Source organism: Anas acuta, chromosome 20 (genome assembly GCF_963932015.1).
Source record: "Anas acuta chromosome 20, bAnaAcu1.1, whole genome shotgun sequence".
NCBI classification, from domain to species: Eukaryota; Metazoa; Chordata; class Aves; order Anseriformes; family Anatidae; genus Anas; species Anas acuta.
Window position 1 is genome coordinate 3,884,066 of NC_088998.1, and position 22,065 is coordinate 3,906,130.

At 53.9% G+C, this 22,065-nt stretch overlaps 1 protein-coding gene across 15 annotated transcripts in view; it reads right to left on the reverse strand.

Moving 5' to 3' along the window:
• Positions 1-22,065, reverse strand: part of ASTN2 (astrotactin 2) — a 324,948-nt gene that overhangs the window by 143,677 nt on the left and 159,206 nt on the right. For all 15 annotated transcript variants that reach the window (XR_011089090.1, XM_068656627.1, XM_068656614.1 and 12 more), the window contains one exon: positions 2,905-3,055. Coding sequence is in view for 14 of the 15 variants with exons in the window: in XM_068656627.1 (XP_068512728.1) it covers positions 2,905-3,055 (151 nt within the window). In the remaining variant the exon portion in view is untranslated. The remainder of the gene's footprint in view (positions 1-2,904; positions 3,056-22,065) is intronic.

Consider the following 22,065-nt stretch of genomic DNA (forward strand, 5'->3'; position numbering starts at 1 on the left):
ATTTTGTTGTGTTGCAAAGTCAGGCTCCGAGGCAAGGCTCCGGTTAGCAATCCCAACCACAGGTATAGCAAGGAGGCAGCTCACACTGCCGAAAATGAAGCAAGGAATAAAAATCCTCCGATAAGTAAAGAAGCGCAGAAAACCATTAAGTACTAATGCCATCTACTGGGTACGAGGAAAAATAACAGAAAAAAAAAAAACATGAGAAGAGGGAAAAAAGAGACCCCGGTGGGAATCCAGCAGCCGTAGCCCTGAGAATCACCCTTCCCATACAGAGCCCAGTGCTGAGACTGCGGCTCTGAGCCCCGGGTCTCCCAGGTGCCTTACCAGGGTGACGTGCTCGTGTCCCCACCAGGAGCCCAAGGAGAGTCCCCAGCCAACATCTGCAAGCATTTGCCCCCGATGTCTTAAACGTGTCCCTTGAAAACCAAACAATTAGGTAATGGCAGGGACTGCGCCGCTAAAAGCCCTAAGATAAATGCGCCCTCGCTCCCCAGAATTACTGGAAGCTGTGTTCAGGGCATGAAGGAGCTGCTAACAGATGATGATTATAAATAAAAGGAAGAAGAAATCTTTGAGATTTGCGCTGTTCCCTGGTTGAGCTGCAAGGCTCCGGCTCTGGTGGGTATTAATTGCTTACAAGCCCACATGTATATTTTATGCTCAGTACCTGCCTGGAACATTTGTTGGATTTAGCCTTGATTGATGAACCACTGATTATATACTTCTGTGGTCCTGGGCAAATTAATAAACTGTTGACTGGTAAAGATTAACAACATGTCATGATTTGAGAAGCAGTGTCCAGAGTGAAGCCGAAGCAAACCTAGTGCTAAAATTAGTATGCGAGTGCTCCCTGAACTCTATAAAAAGGGGATAGTTTAATTAAATTACATCCCGATATTGCCCATAGCACTTACCAAATTGGCAAATTGAGTTCACAGCAGTTCAGCTTTAAAACTAACTGACATCCCTGCAAATGTGCAGCAAATGACCCCATCCCTGCTGGCACTGGAGAGCCAGCTCACGCCCGCAGCTTGGGGAGGCAGCTGGGGAGGAGATGCTGGCACCGAGACCGGGGCCGGGGGGGACTCAAGGTCACGGCCAAAGGTTGTGGCTGGGTCAGAAACTCGGCTCCCACCACCTGCAGTCCCACCCTGCGCCACAAACACAGCCCGTAGGGAGCCGGGATTGGGGAATCGCTGGGTTTGGCTTTTTTTCTTTTTTTTTTTTTTTGGCTTTTTTTTTTTTTTCCCAGGAAGCAGCCACATTTGCTTGCAGTGCTGCAGTTCCTGGGCACCTGCAGGGCACCGATGGGTGTAAAATCCTGCATGAACAGCAGCAGGGTGCAGAGCAGGGGCGAGGTGGCTGCACCCCAGCACCGTTGCATCCCCAAACTCCCTGCCCGGCTCCTGCTGAAGCTCCACACCAGCAGGTGGGATGTTAGGGAGAAAGGCAATTTCCCAAGCAACAGAGCGTGAGGCCGTTTGCAAAGCAGCTCCAGTGTGTCTCCACGGGGAGGGCTGCGTTAAATCCCCCAGCATCACGTCGGGGATGAAAGCAGCCCTCCGTTATGGGGCTCAGCACTGCTGTCCCCAGGTTTTGGGGTAAAAGGAGCCACGAGGAGGGACGGGCATCACTGAGACCGTCTGGAGTGATGGGGGGCACGGGGTCCCTGGCACCCCCAGGGCCCCAAGCAGCACCCCTAGCCCACAGCCCTGGGGGAGCAGCAGGAGGTGACTCCCTGCTCCTTCCTCCCGGCCTTCCTGCCGGACGTGTTTTGTTCTCCTTAAATACAGCCTCGTTTAGCCATTACAAAAGCAGGGGGGGTTATTTTCCCTGAGTGACACAGTTTTCAATTTCTGCCGCTCTGTGTGCCGGCACGGTGAATGCTAGGCCTGTAATTTATTGACAATTTCTATCTTAATATATCTTGACTTTTAAAAAGAGGCATCTCTTCCCAGCGGCACAGGGCAATCAGAGCCCCGATTGTTTCTGACAGTGTCTGGGAGGCACATTAGTTTCCAGAGCAAAATGACACCCAAAAAAAAGGAGAAAAAGGAAAAAAAAAAAAAAGCCTGAAAGCGAGCCCCTCCCTGGAAAGGGCCAGAACAAAAGAAAACAACAATGGCAAAAGAAAGCACGAAAGGGGGAGGAATAGGAAGGAGGAGACGCGGGCGCTGCAGGGCCGAGCGCTGCTGTGACACATCAGGCTGCCGTGCTAAATGGCCTTAACAAGCAATCGGAGAAGGGGATAATGAAAACGCCACCCCGGAGACGGCACCACTCCAGCCTGACCTTTCCAGGCTGCTGCCGTGTATAAACATCTTCAATAAATAAAGAGACACTTAACTCCTGCCTCGGCGGCGGGCAGGGGTGACGGGCGCAGCCTGCGGGAGCTGGGGGCCGTGGAGCAGGGGCTGGGGGCAGCTGGTGCCGTGCTGTGATCCCCTGCGATCCCCTCCAATGGCATTTCCCCTCTGGGCAGGCGTACAAGCATCCCCGTGCTAATCCTTGTCTTGTTCTGGGCAGATGGAGCCGTGATGCTCCAGCTTCCCCTGGCAGTTTCCTGAGGCTCTGCCCCCTGCCCCGTGGTTCAGGCTCACTCCTCGCCCCAAGCAGCGGTGCCGTTGCCATCAGGAGAGGGGTCAGAGCCGGCTGGTGTGCTGACCCCGAGCCAGCCTGCTCAGAAGCACGGCAAAACCCCTCTGCGCATCGATAGCTGGGAACAGCTCAGAGCATCTGCCCCAAATCTGGGGTCTGAGAGGGCTCTGGGCGCAGCCGGCTGTCTGGTCAGATGTGAGCGTGTTCAGAAACGGATCAAAATATCTGCTGTACGCAGCGTGCAGCCCAGAGCAAGCAGCAGCATCCCCTCGGTCCCATCCCCGGGACGGCCTCGGTACCTACCACGCAGCCCGTCGAGTCCACCTTGCGGTCCGACACGCACTTGAAGTTGCGGGTGCAGCCGCCGTTGTTGCGGGAGCAGTCCCGGACCGGCCCGAAGGAGGAGAGCAAGTCATTGATGGTTTCGAAGTAGGTGGACAGCATCGCTTCTTCCCTTGGAGAGAAAAGGCACCGTTAGAGAGGGCGGGGAGGGACGGGGAGGCAGCGGCAGGGGCAGTGCCGCACCTCATCCACGAGGAGGGCTGCTCTGGCAAAACCACGGCGTGAGAGGAACAAAACTCGGTCGGGGGAAGTGTGCCAAGAGTACGAAGGCTTGATGACCTTGCTGCATAATTCATTTGCTGCACAGCTTTGCCATCCTTGAGAAAAATCAGCCAGCTCTGAGGTTGCCAGGTCTACCTGCCTGCCATTCCCGTGCGAGCTGCCTGCTACAAGGGGCCTGGTTGGTATTGCTAGTGGGGAACCAGCCCCGTACGAGCCAACAGGGAATCCACAACAGCGAAACTCCTCGTGGAGGTTTTACACCTGAGCCAAGCCCCCCTGAGCACCTGCACCCCATCCATCATGTGGGGATGTTCCTTAGGATTTAAAGCCACACAAAACGTAGCTTTGGTTTCTTGCCGGGATGTGGCTGGGGGATGCTCGTGCCTGCGGGGCTGGGGACCCCAGTGGGGTTTGGGGGTGTCTGGGCACAGCTTCTCCACCACGTCCCTGCACACCCCGGGCACAGCTGTGCTCTGAAACGTCTTTCTTAAATGTGCGAGAAGCGCTAACACTGATGAATTCAGTGGCCATATAAAGACTTGAGAAGCTCCCAGCCCTGCCTCTCCGAGCTGCGCACGCAGCAGATTTTGTCTGTGACAAAGTACTCGGCATTTTGTGCTGGGTTCTTGCTAAGGGAACGCAGATGCTTGTTGAGAGCTCTGAGCATCTCCGAGGTATTTGTCATCTGCAGAGCATGTTCCGTGCATTAACACATTGCCGCAACCCATCTTGGGCACCGGATCCGGACACCGACAGCAGCGACGCGTGGGAGACGAAGCGCTTTACCCAAGGTCAGGGAACAAGTCACTGATGGAGATGGACCTGCCCTCCGCAGGTTATTTATTAGATCTTTATCCAGAGGAGGCTGCAAATAAGCACTGACCTTCCAGCCTGAAACCACCCGCGAGGCAGTGCCGGCAGCCACGCGGCGCTGCCACCGCCCTGTGGCACCTCCCCTGCTCTCCCAGTGGCACCGAACAGCCCGCATGGCCACTCGATGCCCGCTGCTACGCTCTGGTTTTGGAGTTTTTTAACTCAAAAACCTCACGCTTGGCAACAGAACGGCAGAGGAGGAATATTCAGCAGTCCCCGAGGATGGTGGTGGAGCAGCGCTGCGCCAGCCGTCAGAGGAGGGCCCCTGCGCACACAGCCGCCGTCACGCTCACGCACGCAGCCCTGCCAACACCCAGCGCTGGAAAAAGCATGAGTCAGGCCTTAAAAAAAAAATGGTAATGAGATTGGCATAAAAACGATGAGATTTTAAAAATAAATCAATCATTAGGAGGGTTTTTTCCTTAATTTGCCTTCTGCTTTCTGAGCCTTTAGGGCGTAATTGAGTTTTTGTTCCCCTGCAAACGTGCAGGCCAGAAATCATCCGAAGACCCAACAAAAAGAAGCAGCTTTCAAGTTGAGTTCTGACAGATTTAGGATTTTCAGGCAATTCTTGGATTCCAGAAGCCGGGACTCACTGTCTGCACTGCCCGCTTTCACCCCAATTAATGCTTCCCAATTAACTTTTCCCTTTTGCTTATCTCGTTTCCCATATTCCCCCTCTCTTGGCCCATCTCCTAGATTTTCCAGTATATTTGGAGCTGAATCTCCCTCTGTCCTTTCTTGGTCATGTTTCAAATATCTTTAGAGGCCCTTTTCTATTAGCACTCTGTTCCCACCAGAATTTGCAGCTCCTCCGAAGTGAGGGAGTGCGAAAGGCAGAATATATTAGATCAGGGCGCATATTTCTGCGGGAGGGAAGTGGGGAGAGAAAGGGCATATTATTCACTAACCAAAAAATAAAAAAAATCAACCAAAAAATCCACATAAAAACTTGATGACTCCCCCACCAGCCACACGGAAAGCTCAGCCCCACCTGGGTTGGATGCTGAGCACATCGGGACTGCACTGGGCTTTAATTCCAGCCTGGAGGCACAAACATGGGGAGGCTCACGCACCTGCTGCAATCAGAGGGGGGAGCAGGAATCTCACTCTCCAAAACGGTGCCTGGCATCACGAATCACCGCAGAGGAGCCTGAATGAGCCATTAAGAGCATTAAAATATTAACGTCTCTGGGAGGTGGGGAAGCACAGCTGGAGGCACACATTGAAATGTCACCAGCCCCAGCCGGGCATCCCCAGCCCCTCTGCCTCTTCCCCTCCAGCTCCTGCCCTCGATACTGATAGGGTCCCCACTTGGGTGCCCGCTCCTGCAGTTTCCCAGATAGTTTAGGGGAAAACAGACTACTTTTTTTGCCAGGGTTCTGCCCCTACTGAGCATGGCCACAGCACCAGAGCCTTGCTGTGCCCATCAGGCTGGACCACATGTGGGCAACTGGAAAGCTGTCCAAAGGCAGGGGATCCTGGAATGGAGAGGACGGGGAGCTGGATGCTCGATGCCCCACGCAGGTTGTATTTACTGTGTCACACACCTGGAGGCAGTGGGAGATCTGAAAGGCGTGTATCCTCATCCAAAAAGTAACAGAAAGGTGGAGCAGGGCAGAGGAGCAAAATTTCCCTGCATGCCCAAGCTCCTTAGTGCTGTGCCACAGCCAGGTAGAGAAAATGGGAGACCCCCATGGGGTCTGGCACGCCGGGAGGATGGGGCAGCTCCCCACCAGCCCCAAGAAGGCATTAAGGACCGTCAAAAGGGCATTTAGGTGCGAGTGACCTCGTTTCTCACACCGGATTCCCCACAAGCACACGCACACCCGTGAACACTCGCACACTCGTGCTTCACTCCCCAGCCCTCCAGGCACCCCCAGACACCCAGGTGATATTTTTCAATGAAATGCACTCTGCTCCCTGCCAGAGCCCGCCGATCACACAGCACACCTTGGTAAAACCTACCCTCCTGACAAGTTATAACACCACAAGGGGTCCGTGCAGCATGGCACAGCAGCCCTGCTCTCCGCCACACCTTGCACAGCTCCCGCACAGGACCGTGGTGCCCACCCCGTGCCACCTCCTGTCACCTGTGTGTGTGTCACTTCACTCCAAAATGCTCTCCTCTTCAACCTCATCACGGCTCCGCATCCTCCCCCTTTGTTCCAGGCCCTCATTAATGAAGCAGATTCAGTGACAAATATTGCTGGGGGTTATTTATTCATGAAATATCAACACCGTGCAATTCTCAAAGCCTCCAAAGTGCTCATCTCAGAATAAGCTCCTGAGCATCACAGTGGCTCTGCTCTCCAGCTCATCTTGGAAGGGGATTAGTGGGTGTTATTCAACTCAGCTGCCCCTTTTTATTGCCTACTAATGGTTAAAGACTTCAGCATCTTACAAGGTTAACCATCACTGAGAAAAACAAGGAAGAAAAGGAGGCAAGCTGGGACTTAGCTAGCGCTGCTCCACCATCTGCTCCCCGAGCTGTGTTTGGAGAGGGATCAGGCGGGAGGTTTGGGGCCCGTGCCTCTCTGCATGCTGCAGTGCCAAGGCAGCGTCACCCCGAGGAGGTAACGTGGTGCCCCACGTGGAGCATCCCATCGCTCTCCTGCACCTCGTCCTCCCCCAGCAGCAGGGCCACGCACAGGGGGTGTCACTGTCACCCCGGTCCCACACCCGGACAGGCCCTGGCTGCCTTCAGCTGCAGGGAGCAGCACACAGGGGACACGCCTGGCCCAGGGCAAGGGCAGCGCCTGTCCCCCAGGGACCCTCATTTCCTACTTCCATCAAGACCCCCCTCGGGGACCTTACCAGCAGATGCACTTGCAAAAGAGTACTTAGCAATGCACACCCAAATTCTCCGTTTTTCAGCCCAACAGATGCTTCCCTGAGCAACTTTGACTGGTTCCTGGCCATGAAGCTGCTGTGCTGCAGGTGTGGGGAAAGGGCTGCCCTCCTTGCTGCTGCGAGGTGTCTCCCTGTGCAACCAGACATTACATCCAGATCCCCTCTTCATTTCCCCTTCCTTCTTGGCATCTCACCCAGGGATGGATTTACCCTGAGCAACACCTGAGGTCCCCAGCTATGCCACGAGCACTTATTCCCCCCCATGCATAATGCTTTCAGAGGACCACCTGTGCTCTCACCTGCTCCTGTCTTTCTCTCTCCTTTTCCTTTTCCCCTCACGTCTCTTTTTCCTCTGCTAAAACAGCCAGCACTGAAATCATTACTGAGGGTGCTGAACTCTGCATCGAGCTGCAGAGCAAACTGCTCGGAGGAACCACTGGGACCAGGGATGCCAGAGCTGGGGGAGCCCCTGGGTGCCTGGCTCGGCGCTCGTGGAAGCTGGGGAGCTGGGGAGGGCGAGTGCTCTCAGCTGCGAGTTTGAAAGATCAGCCCTGAGAGGGAATTGCAGCCTGTAGTGGAAGCCAAGCTCACTTAGTCCTTTGTCCCTGGCTTGCGTCAAACCCCAGCGATGCAGAGCTCCGGGAGGCTGAACAACGCCGAGCACAGCTCGTTACAGAAACGACGCGCTTCCCAAAGCCCAGAGTGTGCTGCAAAACCAATAATCACATTTTGTAAAATACAACTTACATACATATGGAGAAGCATTACCTCTGCAAAGCCGAGCCTGCAGACACGAGGTGTCGGGATCTGACCGGCCCAGCCGCGTGTAGGCAGGACACGAGGCGTCCACGCTCATCTGCACGGCAGGGCCATGCTGCTCCCCGGGGATTTCCCTTCCCTGGGGTCACCCAAAGACCCAAAAGCCCCCTCTACATTACTTCATTTTCACACCTCTGTCCACGGTCCTGGTATTACTTCATTCACGATCACGTTGGGGAATGAAGGCAATGAGAGAGAGGGATTAAAGGTGCTCGCCACTGTTGGGTCTCCAGCTGGAGATGCTGTCAAAGTTATTTGCAGTACTCCTAGCACTTCAGGTGCTCGTGGCACCATTCCAGCTGGTTTCATCATGACACAGGCTCAGCAGTTTTGTATAAAGAGCTGTGCAGTTAAACATCCGAACTATGACAAATGTGCAATAAATGGTCACCTGAAAAAAAAGTGGTCTCTGATTAAAAAGCCACAGAGCACGATTCTCCCAAGAATTCAAGATTTTTTTTTTTTTAAATTCTGCCTGCAAGAAGAGACCAGCATCTCTACAACCCTCTCCTCCACCCACTGCACTGTTAACAGCATCTGCAATGAATGAAGTGACCGCTTCCTGCAGCACCAAGCCACGAGCGAGCGTTTCCACACACTGAGAGAGCAAAGATGCTCCGGGAAGCCGGTCTGCAGGCATGGCATCAAAGGGGCCACTAAGCACAGACGTGGTTCATGGGGCTGCCTTAAAGGGGATGGCAGCTTCTGCCTTACAAACTGCACGGTTTCAATCTTTAAGCTCACCTCCCCAGCCAGGTTTCTTAACGTGGTACAAGGAGATGCGTGGGCACGGAGAGGATGGCTTATTTTATGTGGAGTTTCTCAAGTCTGCCCAGTGTACCCACAGACGTTTTTCAGTCATTCTGACAGGGGTGGGAGGTTTGAAGAAAAACTGTCATCCATGTCAGGTCCTAAACTGTGCGAAATCAGCCTGATTTGGGTGGCATCAGAGGAGGCATTTCCGTGGAGCTACCTGTCACACCACTGCCGATGAGCTGCTTACTATCAATTTTCCTGATAGTTCCACTTCTTTTGGTAATGCTATAATAAACACTTGCAAGAAAGCAAAAACAAAAACAAACAAACAACAAAAAGCTCTCCCGAGAACCTTGAGGTTGAAAGTGTCAAGAATTTCCTACCACGCTTCAATAATTTGCTAGAGAGTCAATAAAACCATCGCTCCGCCGGAGCGTTTCAAAGCTTGCCTTGGCAACCAGAAGGACCAGAAATTTAATTAAAGCAAAGCAAAACAAACACTACACAATAAAAGCAGCCTGACAAAACCCACCCCATACAGCGCATGTCCCGGTGGGCACAGGGCGGCCAGGGAAAGGTCCCCCCAGTCCCACTTGAGACCCCCTCAAGCTCAGCAGTGCAGCTCTGCCCCGTGAAGGGTTGGGATGCCACACCTGAAGTGAAAAGACTTACCCCATTCTTAACATTTTTCCCATTTCAGGAAAGCCTCAGCAGTGCTGCTTTGACCCTGCAGGAGCCAAAAGCTAACCAAGTGCCCTCTGTGCACAGTGGCACCGGCTCACTCTCCCAAGCAACCACAGCATGGGTAGGTTTAAGAAAAGGCAGGAGAACCATGATGAAGTTGATGAACCACATTCGTTAAGTGCCCTGGAGATATGAGCATCAGCAGCCAGTTCACAGCTGCTCATAATGACCCCCAAATTCACCAGGCTGCATGTCCCATGCAGTGGTGGCACCATCCAGATGCTCCCGCGCTGCAGGCCCCGTAAAAGCAAAATGCAGGATGGGGTGGGATGGGACAGGGTGGGATGGATGGGTCAGGATGGGATGGGTTTGTCCCTCAGGGGGGCAGAAATCTCCCCAAAAGCACAGGTCTCAGCCTTGCCGTGCCGTGCTGGGCAGACATCGCCACTCGCTGCACGCCTTCCACACACTCCTCATTAGTTTCATCAGGCGCTAATTATTCAAGGCGGGATGTGACTTTCTCTGTGTTGAAGGTGTCTGGCACTGATGGAACCATTTTTCCCCCTTTCACACAAAGGCGGATCCCTGGTGGTGCTGTCACAGCTGCTCCTAAAACCTCAGCTAACTGCCCCGAAAGGACTTCCCAGCAATCTGCTTCCCTCTGTACTGGCACTAAGAGACAGACACACCGATTGGAGGTATACTAACTTCTGTTATGAAGTTCTTTAAGTAATTATGAAAGCCTCAAAATTACCTGAGATGAGCCTGACCCATTTCTTTCCCTTCCCTTCTTGCACACAGCTACTCCAAACTTCACTTGCAAAGAAAAAACTCTTTGTGACCTGATTTGTGAACGTTCAGAAAGCTGCAGCATGCCAGGAGCATGTGGAAAGCACAGCTTCAACTCCTTAAGAGATGGAATAATACGAAATTGTCACACTCGGAGCACCAGGAAAAGAAACCTGGAGGCTCAGGGAGGAGCCGTGGCAGCCCCGGGTGCAGCCAGGGTCACCCAAGCACTGCGAACACCGACCTGCACCTTGTGGCCAGGGGCTGCAGGCAGCTCCAACCCTTAATAATTTAAACAATTAACAGCGGTGGAATCTGCTTGCTTAACATGGAATCGGTGGTAGTAATACGTCCTAATTGATAGTAATTGAACACTAATTAACTTACAAAGTAATATGTTTATCTAGCTAAATGGATCACGCTAATGGTGCGGGGTTATCAGTCAGGGAAGCAATGCATAATTAAAAAAATACATAAATGGAAATTATCAAATGATTTCTCTATGCTAATTAATATTTTTATTAGCTCAGTTTGCCCAGCAATTCCTTCCATCCCATCTTCCCAATGTATTAATTTCAAAGTTGTGGCTGTGTAAATACATTTCTGCCTTACGTGTAGGAACACAAGCGGAGGGACCCTTCCCTGCTCAGAGGCGAGGCGGCGTCAGGCAGGAAGGCGAAAATCTGGGCAGGAGAGGGACAGGAGGCAGCAGCGAGTGCTGCTGGGCACACCTCGGTGATGCTGCAGCGAGATGAGGCATCTGGAACCACCTCCAAACCTCCCAGTTAAATGATGTGATCTGCTGGTACCTGGGTGCAACCCAGCGGAGGGACTCACCGCACTCACTTAATCCCCAGGGAGCAAAGCCACAAAGCCCTCCAGGCTTTCTCTGCCTGCATGTCGGGATCTCCAGCAGCAAAGAGGTCCTGCAGAGCACCTTCTCTGCGAGGCAGACCCGGAGTGAACCCCCCAGGGAAAGCCCCAAGTGACTGCAGACCCCACGGACAGCACAAAGCCGCTGAGCCCCGGACCCAGCCCGCAGCCCCGCACAGCGCGGGCACGCACCGGCTGCGTGCGAAGTACAGGGAAGGAAATGGCACAGGTTGCGAAGTCACATACTCCAAACTTCAGAAAATGTGAGACCTAAGGTTGCCTAGGCAACCTTAATTCAGCCCCCGGTGATTATGCACTCTGATGAAGGTGTTGATTGCCAGACCACACACCCGAGGGTTATCCGAACGACCCGATCCTCCCCGGCTGCCGGAGGTGATGGTGCTGAGCAATAGCTCAGCGTCTCCGGGGGCCAGAAAGAGCAGGGAGCTTGGTATTAGGGCATCCCAAACCGACCCCAGGTGCCTCTGAACACCTGCAGGTTTCTCAGTGCCTCGCAAACAAATCCATTTGCAGCTTCTCGGCGTGTTTGCTCCTCGTTGGAGGACGCAGAGCTCCCCTTCATCGTGCTCTGCCCAGACACTGCTCTGCATGCACAATTACCCGGCTCCTCATGGGCTGCTTGGTGGTTGCTCGACACCAGGAAGCAGCAGTATTTCACAACCAATAAAGTGATTAAGTTCCCAATCTCCCTGTTATCATCCCCGTTCTACAGATGGGGAGCCAAGACCCGGGAACGGTAATGTAAAAAAAATATCCACTGCATTACGTGAACCAAATCTGAGACATTTAGACTTGATTTTTCAGAGTACTTAGCATTAAATGACACTTCCTCTGCTCGCAGCACAGCTCTCATTGACTCGGGTGGAAGTTTTTACTGCTCCACATTAACGCAGATCATTCCCCGAGCAGGTTCATTGCCTGTGCTGAGCGAGGCAGAGGTGAAAGCCCGTGCATGACCGTGCCATTAGAGACGTTTCCATAATGCATATGCGCAGAGGGGCTGCCTGAAGGCTGCTCTGCAAACTGACCCTGGCACCTGTTGGCTTTGGAGCTCGGCAACCTTAATAACGTTTGCTAAAGAGGAGGTCGCCTGGGGTTTTATTCTGGGGAGGGAGGAAGGGGAAGATGTTACGAGCGCTTAGCTTCTTAAGCTGGAGAAGAAGGAATTCATCTCCAGCAGCTGCCAGGCGCAGCCATGGCTCAGCCTGCGGGCGGGCAGAGCTCTTCCCCCTCAGCTGCAGGAGCAGGGCCCTTCCTGCCCCGCTCACGGTCCTGTCCCCTCTCATCCCGGTGTGTCCCATTCCCCCGGGTCCTCTTCCTGACCCTTCTGGCTGCCTGCTGCCTCCCTCCCTGGGGATGCTTTCTGTGCACAGCCAGGGAGCTAAAATCAACCAAGACTTCACTCTGCGTAAAGCAGTTGGAGGTTTTCGGAAGAGCTTTTAAGCTGGCCAAATTAATGTATTTTGTTGGTTGTTTTTTGTTTGGTTGTTTGTTTTTTTTTTTTGTTTGTAAAAGAGCCTCATAAATGTTTGCCTCAATCCCCTGCCACGGTTTTGCCTGGAGAAGCGAAAGAAATCTTAGAAAAACAAGCAATCAAGCAAAATCCTGGACAGAAGGCCTGGGATGTATCATCCTAAATTATTAAAGGCTGAAAACATCACGAGATGGGTCAGCCCCCCCCAGTACGAGGCAGCGACTGTCCGGGCTGACCTAGAATACAGCAGAGCCAAGCAGACCGCACTTCAGCTCCGTGCAGCTTGGCCAAAATCCCATTAATCTCCCTTCTGAGATGGCCGGGAGCAGTTCAGCTGACAGACGACCCCTCTCCAAGGCACACGTGTCTGCACCCGGCCTCATTAAACCTGAGGATGCTGGGGAGGGCCCGAGCACCTGGTCACCTTCCCCAGCTCTTTGCCTCTCAAAATAATTAGTGATCAGCAGTCCAGGACTTCAGCTCACTGCATGTTCCCCATCCCCGAGCCGTCACCCTTGGGTGCAGGTCTGGCACCCATGGCTCTGCTCGTGCAGTGGCATCGTGTGCACCTGCCTGCAAAATGTCACCATGCCTGGGCATCCCGAGCCTCTGCAGGGTGACCGGTGCCTCCAGCAGCACTTTGCATCCGCAAACCTGCAAATCCCAGCCCGGGGCTGCCCGTAGCTCAGCTCCGAATGTTTGCTTAAGCACAAATGCATTGCTGTTTTCTTTTCCTTCCTTTCTACAGCCTTCCAGGGTATTTTGGGGTAACTTCTGTGATCTAATGGGCTCTCCTGGATCTGAGTTTGCAGCAATTTGTGAGGGTCGGTAGGGAAAGCTGGGCTTTGTAGGGAAACAGGAGAAGGAGCCCATCCGTTCACCTGCAGGCAGGCACCGCGACTAGCCCACATCCCAGCCCCAGCCACCCTCCTTACACAGCGATTGTGGGCTTTTTCCAAGGTACCTATAAAGTGCTTAGATGCAGTGGTGAAAAGCACTTTAGAAATGCCAATAGAATTAGATTAGATAAATAGGAAATGGCCAGGGCTGCGGCAGCAGACGGTTATGCCCTGGTTTTTCGCAGTTGCTGAGCACCTGCTGCTCCCATCGATCTGCTGCGAGGAGACGGTGCCGAGTCCTGGGAAAGCGGGCGCTGGCGACGGCAGGCAGAGCAGCACCCACGGCTCTCCTGCCACAGCCAGGGCAATGCCGGGCTCTGCGAGAAGGCTTCCTACCCAGCTGACCCCCCAAAAAGCACACCACGATCGGCTTTCCCCGATCTCTCTGCATCCCAGGTGAAGGTCCTCAGACAGAGGAACGGAGGCACAACGGAGTTATTTAAAGCTCGTTTCCCGAAGCAGCCTTTGAAGTTAGAATCCAATTAATTTTCTACCTGGGGAGAGATTTGCATAGGGATTCTCCATCCATATGGATGGATTTTTTTTTTTCGAAATGGCCTCAGCTCTTATCCAAGATACCCAACGTGGTCTGTGTTTCCCAAGGTGCCCAGCATCCATTTGCAGTCCCTGGGAGCACAGACGGGTTTGCCACAAGGGCAGCACACACGGGGAAGCTGGCTGGGCACCAAACCCTTCCGAGGACTGCTCCTCCCTGGCTCTGGTCCCTGGGGCACCCTGATCTGCTGCTGCCTTTGGTAGGGACCCTTCCCACCCTACCCGGCGATGAGGGCACTGCTTTACCTCCCTGAGCAGGAGCTTTGAAAGGGCTTTCTACTGTCTTACCTCCCTGAACAGGTTCAGCACAGGATCAGAGATGCCACCGCTGGTGTGGGGAAGTGATGGGCATCCATGGCTGGGGGAGCACCAAAACCACCCCATGCAGCAGCCACAGCCCCGTTAGGTCACTGTGGCTTATCCAGACGCTGCCCACACACTGCCAGAAGGGGTTGCCTTTTTTTCCCCTTCCCCATGAAGATGCCACACGCCCCGTGCCCCTCCTGCCACCACTGCAGCTCTGCCAGCACGGCCCCAGCGCTGAACAGCCCCCACACGCTGGCCTGGGCCTGAGAGCTCTTTGGGGCAGGAGCTTTGTTCAGCCCCCTGCGTGGGATAACTCTGCTCATTCATCAGTTTTGAACCTGTGCTGCTTCACAGCCTGATGAACACCCCGGCAGAGATGGTGAAAGAAGCAAACCACAGACCCAGTGACCCTGCGGTGCGGTGCGTGCACACCTCTCATCCAGGGAACGGCTGCACAACGTGGCCTCCAGCCTTCTGAGGAGGACACCGAGCTCCAAACATGCATTAAGCCCCCAGATGTAAACTTTTTTACCACCAAACCGCACGCACCAGCAGGGAGCACGCAGCCCTGGCCACCACCTGCAATGAGCTGACCCGCGGGCGTCCTCCCGGCTCTGCAGCCCCAGGGGAGCTGCTGCACATTTTTAGCCTCGCCTGCAGCCATATCACAGAGCGAATGCTGCCAAGCTGTGTCCAGGGCCAGGTGCATTCAGGAAAAAAAAAAAAAAAAAGGAAGATAATCAGCACTTTAAAAAAAAGACAAAAAATCTGGCACTGAACTCTGTTGAATCCATTTTTGTTCCTGCTGAACCAAATTGGCTGCCATCAAAGCAAATGGCAGATGAAGAAAACATTGACTTTCTGCTTGGGTCAATAAACAAGATAAATTGAGCAGGGAGTTGGAAACGGGAACATCATCATTTACCTGGGGAAGGGAGAGGGTTAAAGGCAGAGAGGCCGGAGCTGTGCACTAGCCCATATCTCCGGTGAGGACCAGCTGTCCCTGTTCCCCTGGGAGCTCAGAGCTGGGAGGTCAGCAAATCTTGGGGCTGGGACTCTGCTCCACAACTCAGTCCTTAAAACAGAGCACCCCAGACCCAAATCCTGGGATCGGACCATGGGGGATCCCAGCCACATGATGGAGCATCTGCCGGTGCCAGAGGCACTGCCATGGGGCCAGGCAGGCGCCTGCAGCACTGCCCAAGGACAGGATAACGCAGCACCGAGCTCACACACAAACACACCCCGATGCCGAAGTTTACTTGGAGCTCCTCTGGACTCACTCAGGTACCGAGCACCTGCAGACATCCTGCTGTTTTCTGTAAATCCTCGTGTTGTTGCATTATTAAGCGGGGCATAAAGGATGCACGCATTTATTAAAGGCAGAACGGAGCGTGCCCGTTGGCAGATTCCTCGACGGGATCAATTATTGGCACCGAGCGTCCCACATCAAACGTGCCTGGGAGAGCTGTGCTCCTGCAGGGCTGCACCAGGGGCTGAGCCCGCGGGTCAGCGATGGGAGCTGAGGGCAGAGGTGTGTGGGATGGGAGCATCCCCCCCTCGGAGCCGTCCTGCCCTCAGCCATCACCTTCATTCCAGCTGCCCCTCAGACCCGGGTGCTGTCTGAACCACAATTCACGGAAGATGCTGGCGTGTGGGACGTGGGCATCACTGCTCCTGCCCGACTGGATCTGTCAGAGCAGGGGAAGCTCGCTGGGGAATCCACGCTCTGGATGCACATCCAGCAACAGGAGACTGAGCTCAGGAGAAGAGGAGAGGGGAAAGAAAAGAAAGGAAAAGAAAAGAAAGGAAAAGCAAAGCCCTTGTGCACTGCAGGACCACCTTCTTCCCCCCGCTCGTTGCATTCTGCTTTTATTTTAGTGCCTATTTGAACAAAAGAGACAAAACGGAAAGGTTTCCATGCTAATTAATCCAAGGTCTGCTCCCAGGGAGCCGAGGGGATGGGATGGGGCTGTGCAGAATACAATTTGCTTCCTTCAAGAGGTGTGAGAGACAGCAATGTAAAACCCAGCGCCGAGGAGGCAGCAGCAGGAAGGTGCTCGGTACAAAACAGGCATTTGTACAGCACAAAACACGAGCCCGCGTCGGCGGGGTGAATACAAAGGAGGTTACAAGAGCTCCGAGCAGCGAGGCCTCGGCGCTGGATGCCGAGCAGCCGCCAGCACGGAGACACAGCCACGGCAAGGGACGGATCCGGCAGCACTGCCGGGGAAATGCCGGGAGCTGGGTGGTGGAGAGAAACCTCCCGGGAGGGAACAATCCCGGCTGTTCCCTGATAGAGTGGGGAGATGCTTGGAACCAGCATCCCTGCAGGTGATGGGATGCCAGGAGTCCATCAGGCTCGGTCCCTGCACATCGCAGGAGGGCTGCTGCCCCGCGGGGGCTCGCAGGGGACACGGGGTGCTCGGGGGCACACAGGGGGCCAGCCCTGGCACGGGGGCACTGCTTTGGGCATGGCAAAGCCCTGGCTCGTTTCACACACTGAGTGAGGCTGAGCCAAAGCCTCCCAAACAAACAGACCGAGACGTACGTGACGAAGTTGGATTTTTCAGCCACTAAGCAGCATCAGAAGAAACCTCTGGAGTGGCTGTGAACATGACCCTTCGAAAAGGGGTCAACCGAGAGCTTTTTGGACGCAGCGCTCACCAGAAAGACAAACCTGGGGATTTACGAGTGCGAAAACAGGCTGATGTTTGTTTTTTTTACACCGTTCTACCTAAACAGACCTCTGCACACATATTTGCCAAAGGGAAGACCGGACTGAACTTGCCTCTCCAATTTTTTGTCTCATTGGAAGGAGCACTGCAAGGCTGAGCCCACTGCTAGCCGTCAGCCCGAGGGCAAAGAATTTGCCCCCGTCTGTATCACAAGAGCCTCCCTCCCCAGTTCGATTTCAGCAACATTCACTTCTACCTCTCCACCACCAAAATCAGGTTTAAGGAATGAAGATGACCTTAAACCTCCTAAGGGGCTGCTCTGCCAGAGGAACGGGGAGGGAACGCTACCCAGAAATAAAGCATGGAACAGGAGCTGGATTTCCTGCAGCCCCTGCTGCTGAACGGCTGCACAACCGCGGGCGACTCACGAGCTGTGTCGGTGCTCCAGGCTCCTCATCTGGAACACGGGGACAACACCAGCCACCTGCCTCCCACGGAGCCGCGCAGTTAATTAATGCTGCTTTGAGCTGTGAAGATGAAAAGCGGCACGTAACTGCAAAACAGTGTTTTATTATGATTATGAATGGAGCTTCCACTCGTTCCATTAGAGTGAACCTTACAGCAGTGCTACTGTAGATACCGCCAATTGTTCCTGGCGGCTGTACGACTGCTGGCACTCACAGGGGTTTGATTGTAGACTTGCACGTAAGAGCTTTGAACAAGTCAGGGGGAAAAAGAAGAAAGCGAGGTACCGGGGAGAACAAACAAACAGAGATTCCACCACATCTTGTGCTCAGCACCCAGCGAGCACACGCCCACCCTCCCGGAGGCTGGAACAACAACAACAAAAAGCCCGCAGACAAAAGCATCTCACCTCCTGCTCTCGGCTCTGCTTTGCATGCACGGGCTGCCGCAGCCCTGTGCGTCTCACGTCGGGACAGATTGTACAGCAAGGGCACTCGAACAGCAAATTGGGATCTCACGGCCGCTTTAGGAAGTGCTTCACTGCTTCGTCTCGACTCGACAGGTGAGAGAACTGCGGCACAAGGAACCGAAGCCACCTGCTCGTGGGCGTGTGGTGAGCTGCAGGCACAACGAGGAGCCCGAAGAGCCCACGCCACAACCTGTCCAGGCTCAGCCAAACCCCCCGTGCATCCCTTGTTTGTGCCTGTCCTGAAAAGCCCCTGGCTCTGCAGCCAGCAGCCTGCCCTGCGGGGATGCTCCCCAGCACCGGTACCCAACACCAGTACCCACAACTGGTACCCAGCACCGGTACCCAACACCGGTACCCAACACCGTGCCAGATGCACGCAGGCACAGTCCCCCTCCTGCCACGAGTGTTTTGAGGTTTGTGACACCAGAACACAGCAAACAAACGCTCAGTTCCTGACTCAAACCCTTCAGGCAAGTCCCCTTTTTGTGTCTCTTTCCTGCAGGGAAGCCAGCAGCATTTCCTTTGCTCCACCCTGTGCTTTTTTAGCCCGTCTCTCCAAGGCAGAAAGCCCTCCTTCCCTGCACAAGCAGCACCTGGCATGGGTTTCCTGACCCTGCAGTTGGCCTTTCAGTGCCCTGGCACTGTGAGCAGAGCAGCACACAGCTCTCAGTCACACCTGCACTGCTGGCACCTCCACCGTGCCCGGCTGAAGGACGCGGTGCCTGCGGTACACAGCGGCAGCGCTGCTCCCGACGGCTCCCTCCCATGTTTAATTCAGAGGCTAGTTTAGTTAATCTATTTTTTAATAATTCATCCCTTCCATCTTAATTTTGGTAGTTGTTGAAAATCCCTAATAAAACATTTAAGGGCTCTTTTACTGAAGCAATGGCATGATTTACTTGATGGAAGCCGGTCTTTGATGTCCTGCCTTAATTCCCTCCCTCCTGCCGTGCCTCGATCCTGTTTATCGCCGTGCTGGAGGTAAGAGGTTCTTGTTGAGTTTTGTAGCGCTCCGACGCTTGGTCAGCGTTAATAATTCAGCCTGGACAAACCGTGTAGAGCACAGGAGCCTCCTCCTTTTATCCGTGGCTGCCTCCGTCCCCGCAGCTCGCGGCAGCGGCGCTGGGAGCAGGCAGGGCATCCCGGCCGACGCACGTCAGAAGCGTGAGCAAAATACCACAGGTGCCAACTACATTGTTCAAAGAATATACACCCTTTTATAGCACTTATATTTCATTCTCTACTGCCGGAATGGAGAAACATGCTGGGTTTTTGCATCCGTAATTGGGGAAGAGCAGATGGTGGAAGCACAGTTGGAAGTAATACGGCCATTAAAATAATCTATACGGCTCGTAACTCTCCAACACGTGAGGAGAAGTGGAGCCTGCCTCCTCCAGCACACTTCGCCTGGCCCTTCAACAGGCTGGGAAAGGGGTGGGAGTGTTTTTTGTGGTTTGGGGGATATCTGGGTGTCTGGGTGGCTCTGATGGCTGTGGCCGTTCCCCTCTCCCAGGCTGTCGGTCACCTCCCTGCTCAAGAGCTTCTCTGCAGGGTCAGGCCCAGAGAAGGGTCCAGAAAAGCCCCGAGTGCAAGCAGCTACGTGGAAACCAATGTTCTTGCTCTGCATGACCTAAGCTGTGGTTTCAGAAACCTCGGTGCCCTCCAGAAGTCCCAGCCACCAGGTTATTTGGCACCTCTTGCTGGGTGGGGGCTTATTTCTGGGCATGGCGATTGCTCCGCATTGGTTTGTTTTCCTGCACAGACATACCAGAGAAAAGTTCCTATCTTAACGATTCCGCATAGAGAAATGTATGAAATCTCAGAGGAACAGAGTGGAAAATGCAATCCTTTCCTACACAGACCCAGCGGCCAACATCCCCGTCCTGATTTACAGAGTGAGGAAGCAAAGTGAATCGCTGCAGGAGCCGTTCCCTGGCAGGGAACCCAAGCCCCCAGACCTCCACGAACACCTCCCCAGGCCAACGCAATGATTTTCCCAGCCAGAAACCTCTTCGTTCAGCTTAAAATCTTCACTGCAATCGTGCAAGCGCCTCCCCAGATCCTTACCCTCTGCCCTGAACACACTGGAGCCAGCAGGACATTACCTTGACAGCTGGCTTTGCTTTATGGAGCTGTAAATACATTTTTTAATAGGCTGGCGGCAAGAAAGATGTGTTTCAGACTCGACAACATCCCAAATTAACTGAGATTCATTTCAAAAAGGGTGAAGGGGGAGAGGAAGGGGGAACACGAGCCTGAAACCCACAGAATATAAAGCCTTGAAAGCAACTGCCAGACAGCCCCTGCACAGCTGCCTCCTGGCCCTGGGAAAGGGAAAAAAAACCTCCAGCAACATCAGGCTGGAGTGGACATCACCGAGGAGGTTGCTGTGGGCCATGCTCATGCTCAGAAAGGCTTTTTTGTTTTAATTACGCTTTTTCTGGGAAGAACACAGCCTCTGCTGATGCCCAGCTCTCCCCTGCCCCATTCCTGCTCTGAGGCAGCCCCAAGCTGGGGCTGCAGCAGCTCGGGTCGGGGTCCTGCCGCTTCCCAGGGGCACCCCCAGATTTTAGGGGACCAAGAGCCTCCAGAAGGGGTGGCTGAGCCCTGCACATCCCCCTGGCCCCAGGAGCAGAGGGCGAGCACCAGCATGGGGGGGGGGGCTTGCAAAAAAAGGTTTGCTGCCTCCACTCTGGTGGCATCTCCTCCTCCTCCTCCTTCTCCTCCTCCTCTTCCTCCTCCTCCTCCTCCTTGTCTTCACCTTCTCCTCCTCCTCTTCCTCCTCCTCCTCCTCCTCCTCTTCCTCCTCCTTCTTCTTTCTCCTCCTCCTTCTCCTCCTCCTCTTCCTCCTCCTCCTCCTCGTCTTCACCTTCTCCTCCTCCTCTTATTCTTCTCCTTCTTCTCCTCCTCCTCCTCCTCCGTGTGCTGGAGCATGAAGCCTGACGTGCCTTCGTTAGCCCCAGCGCTGCTCTCTGACGCCTAATTTGACTAACCCTTTAGTGACTAATTTAATTACCCCGGCCCACAAACTGACAGACAGCTGTTAAAAATGGTTATTGCATTATTAATACGCTCCAGTAATTTCCCATTAAAACTATACTGTTAATAATTTTTTCCCTGTATTTCTTCCCTCTTAATTAGTCTATTTAAAACTTTGAAGGAATATTCTCTTTATGGTAAATGGGAGCGCCGAGCAAATTACATTTTTGATTGAATACTTCTGTGATAGGCCAGCAAATAAGCCCGTTGAGTTGTTAATTATTGTCAGAGTTTCACACGATGCCTGCTAATGAGGCAGTCAATCTTCTCTGCCATTCCTGGAATATTAATGGAAGCCTTTGGTATTGATTTTGTCACCGGGAGGAACCAGGAAATCCTCTCCTCCAGGTGCTGGGGGGCGGGACGGGGCTGCCTGGTGCTGGATGGGGTCGTGGAGGGGACCGGAGACCTTTGGGATGGGCTGAGCCAACGGGGGCGAGAGGCAGGGTTGGGCTCAGGAAGATGTTGGGTGCTGGCCTGGCTTGCAGTCCCAAAGGGTGAGCCAGCACGTTCCCACTGGGCATGATGCCCTGGAGGAACGATGGACGAGCCTCCCCAAAAGCTGGCAATTGCTCCCAAACCACTGCTTGGTTGGGTCAAAATCCCACAACGAGAACTCAGAGCAGCCACATGACGGTGAGAGCAGGGACTGGGAAGCTGCTTAATGGGGTGCACCCATCAAAAAGGACAGGGAGCAGCCCTTGCCAGCACAGGAACATTTCTATGGGGTATGTGGGGCTGTGCTGGGCAGCACGGCGTGGCGCTGGGTGTACCCCAGGCAGCTGAAGCACAGTGACCAGAGACATTTCCCTGCCACCCCAGAGGTTGGCATGGCACGGTCTCACCTAGCACACAGAGTGAGTGGCAGCTGTGCAGGTGCCCCATTTGTGGGATCAGAAAAAAAAAAAAAAAAAAAAAAAAAAAAGATGATTATGGACCAAAGGAAACCAATTTCAAAATCCAGATGGGCCTAAATGGATTTTGATTTCAGCTCCGGGCAGCGGCGGAGGACACAGAACTGGATTTGTCAGGACTGTATGGCACCGAGTCAGAGCAGAAACGTGGCTCTCCTAAATAGGTCACACGGCATTTTGTGCTCGGTTTTATTTCTGCAGACGTGCTCTGAGTCTCTGCGATTGTGCCCAGGACGGGCACTATCAATGTGCTCACACACAGCCCCCAGCCCGGCCCAGCTGCCTCCACACTGCCCGAGCATCCCCAGCCCTGCTCCCACCAGGGAAAGCCAGGGAAGATGAGATAAACCTTGCAAAGGTCACCAAATCCTGGTGACAGCCGGTGATGTGCCGGCACACACCAGATGGCCCAGCTGCCATGGAAAGGCCAAAG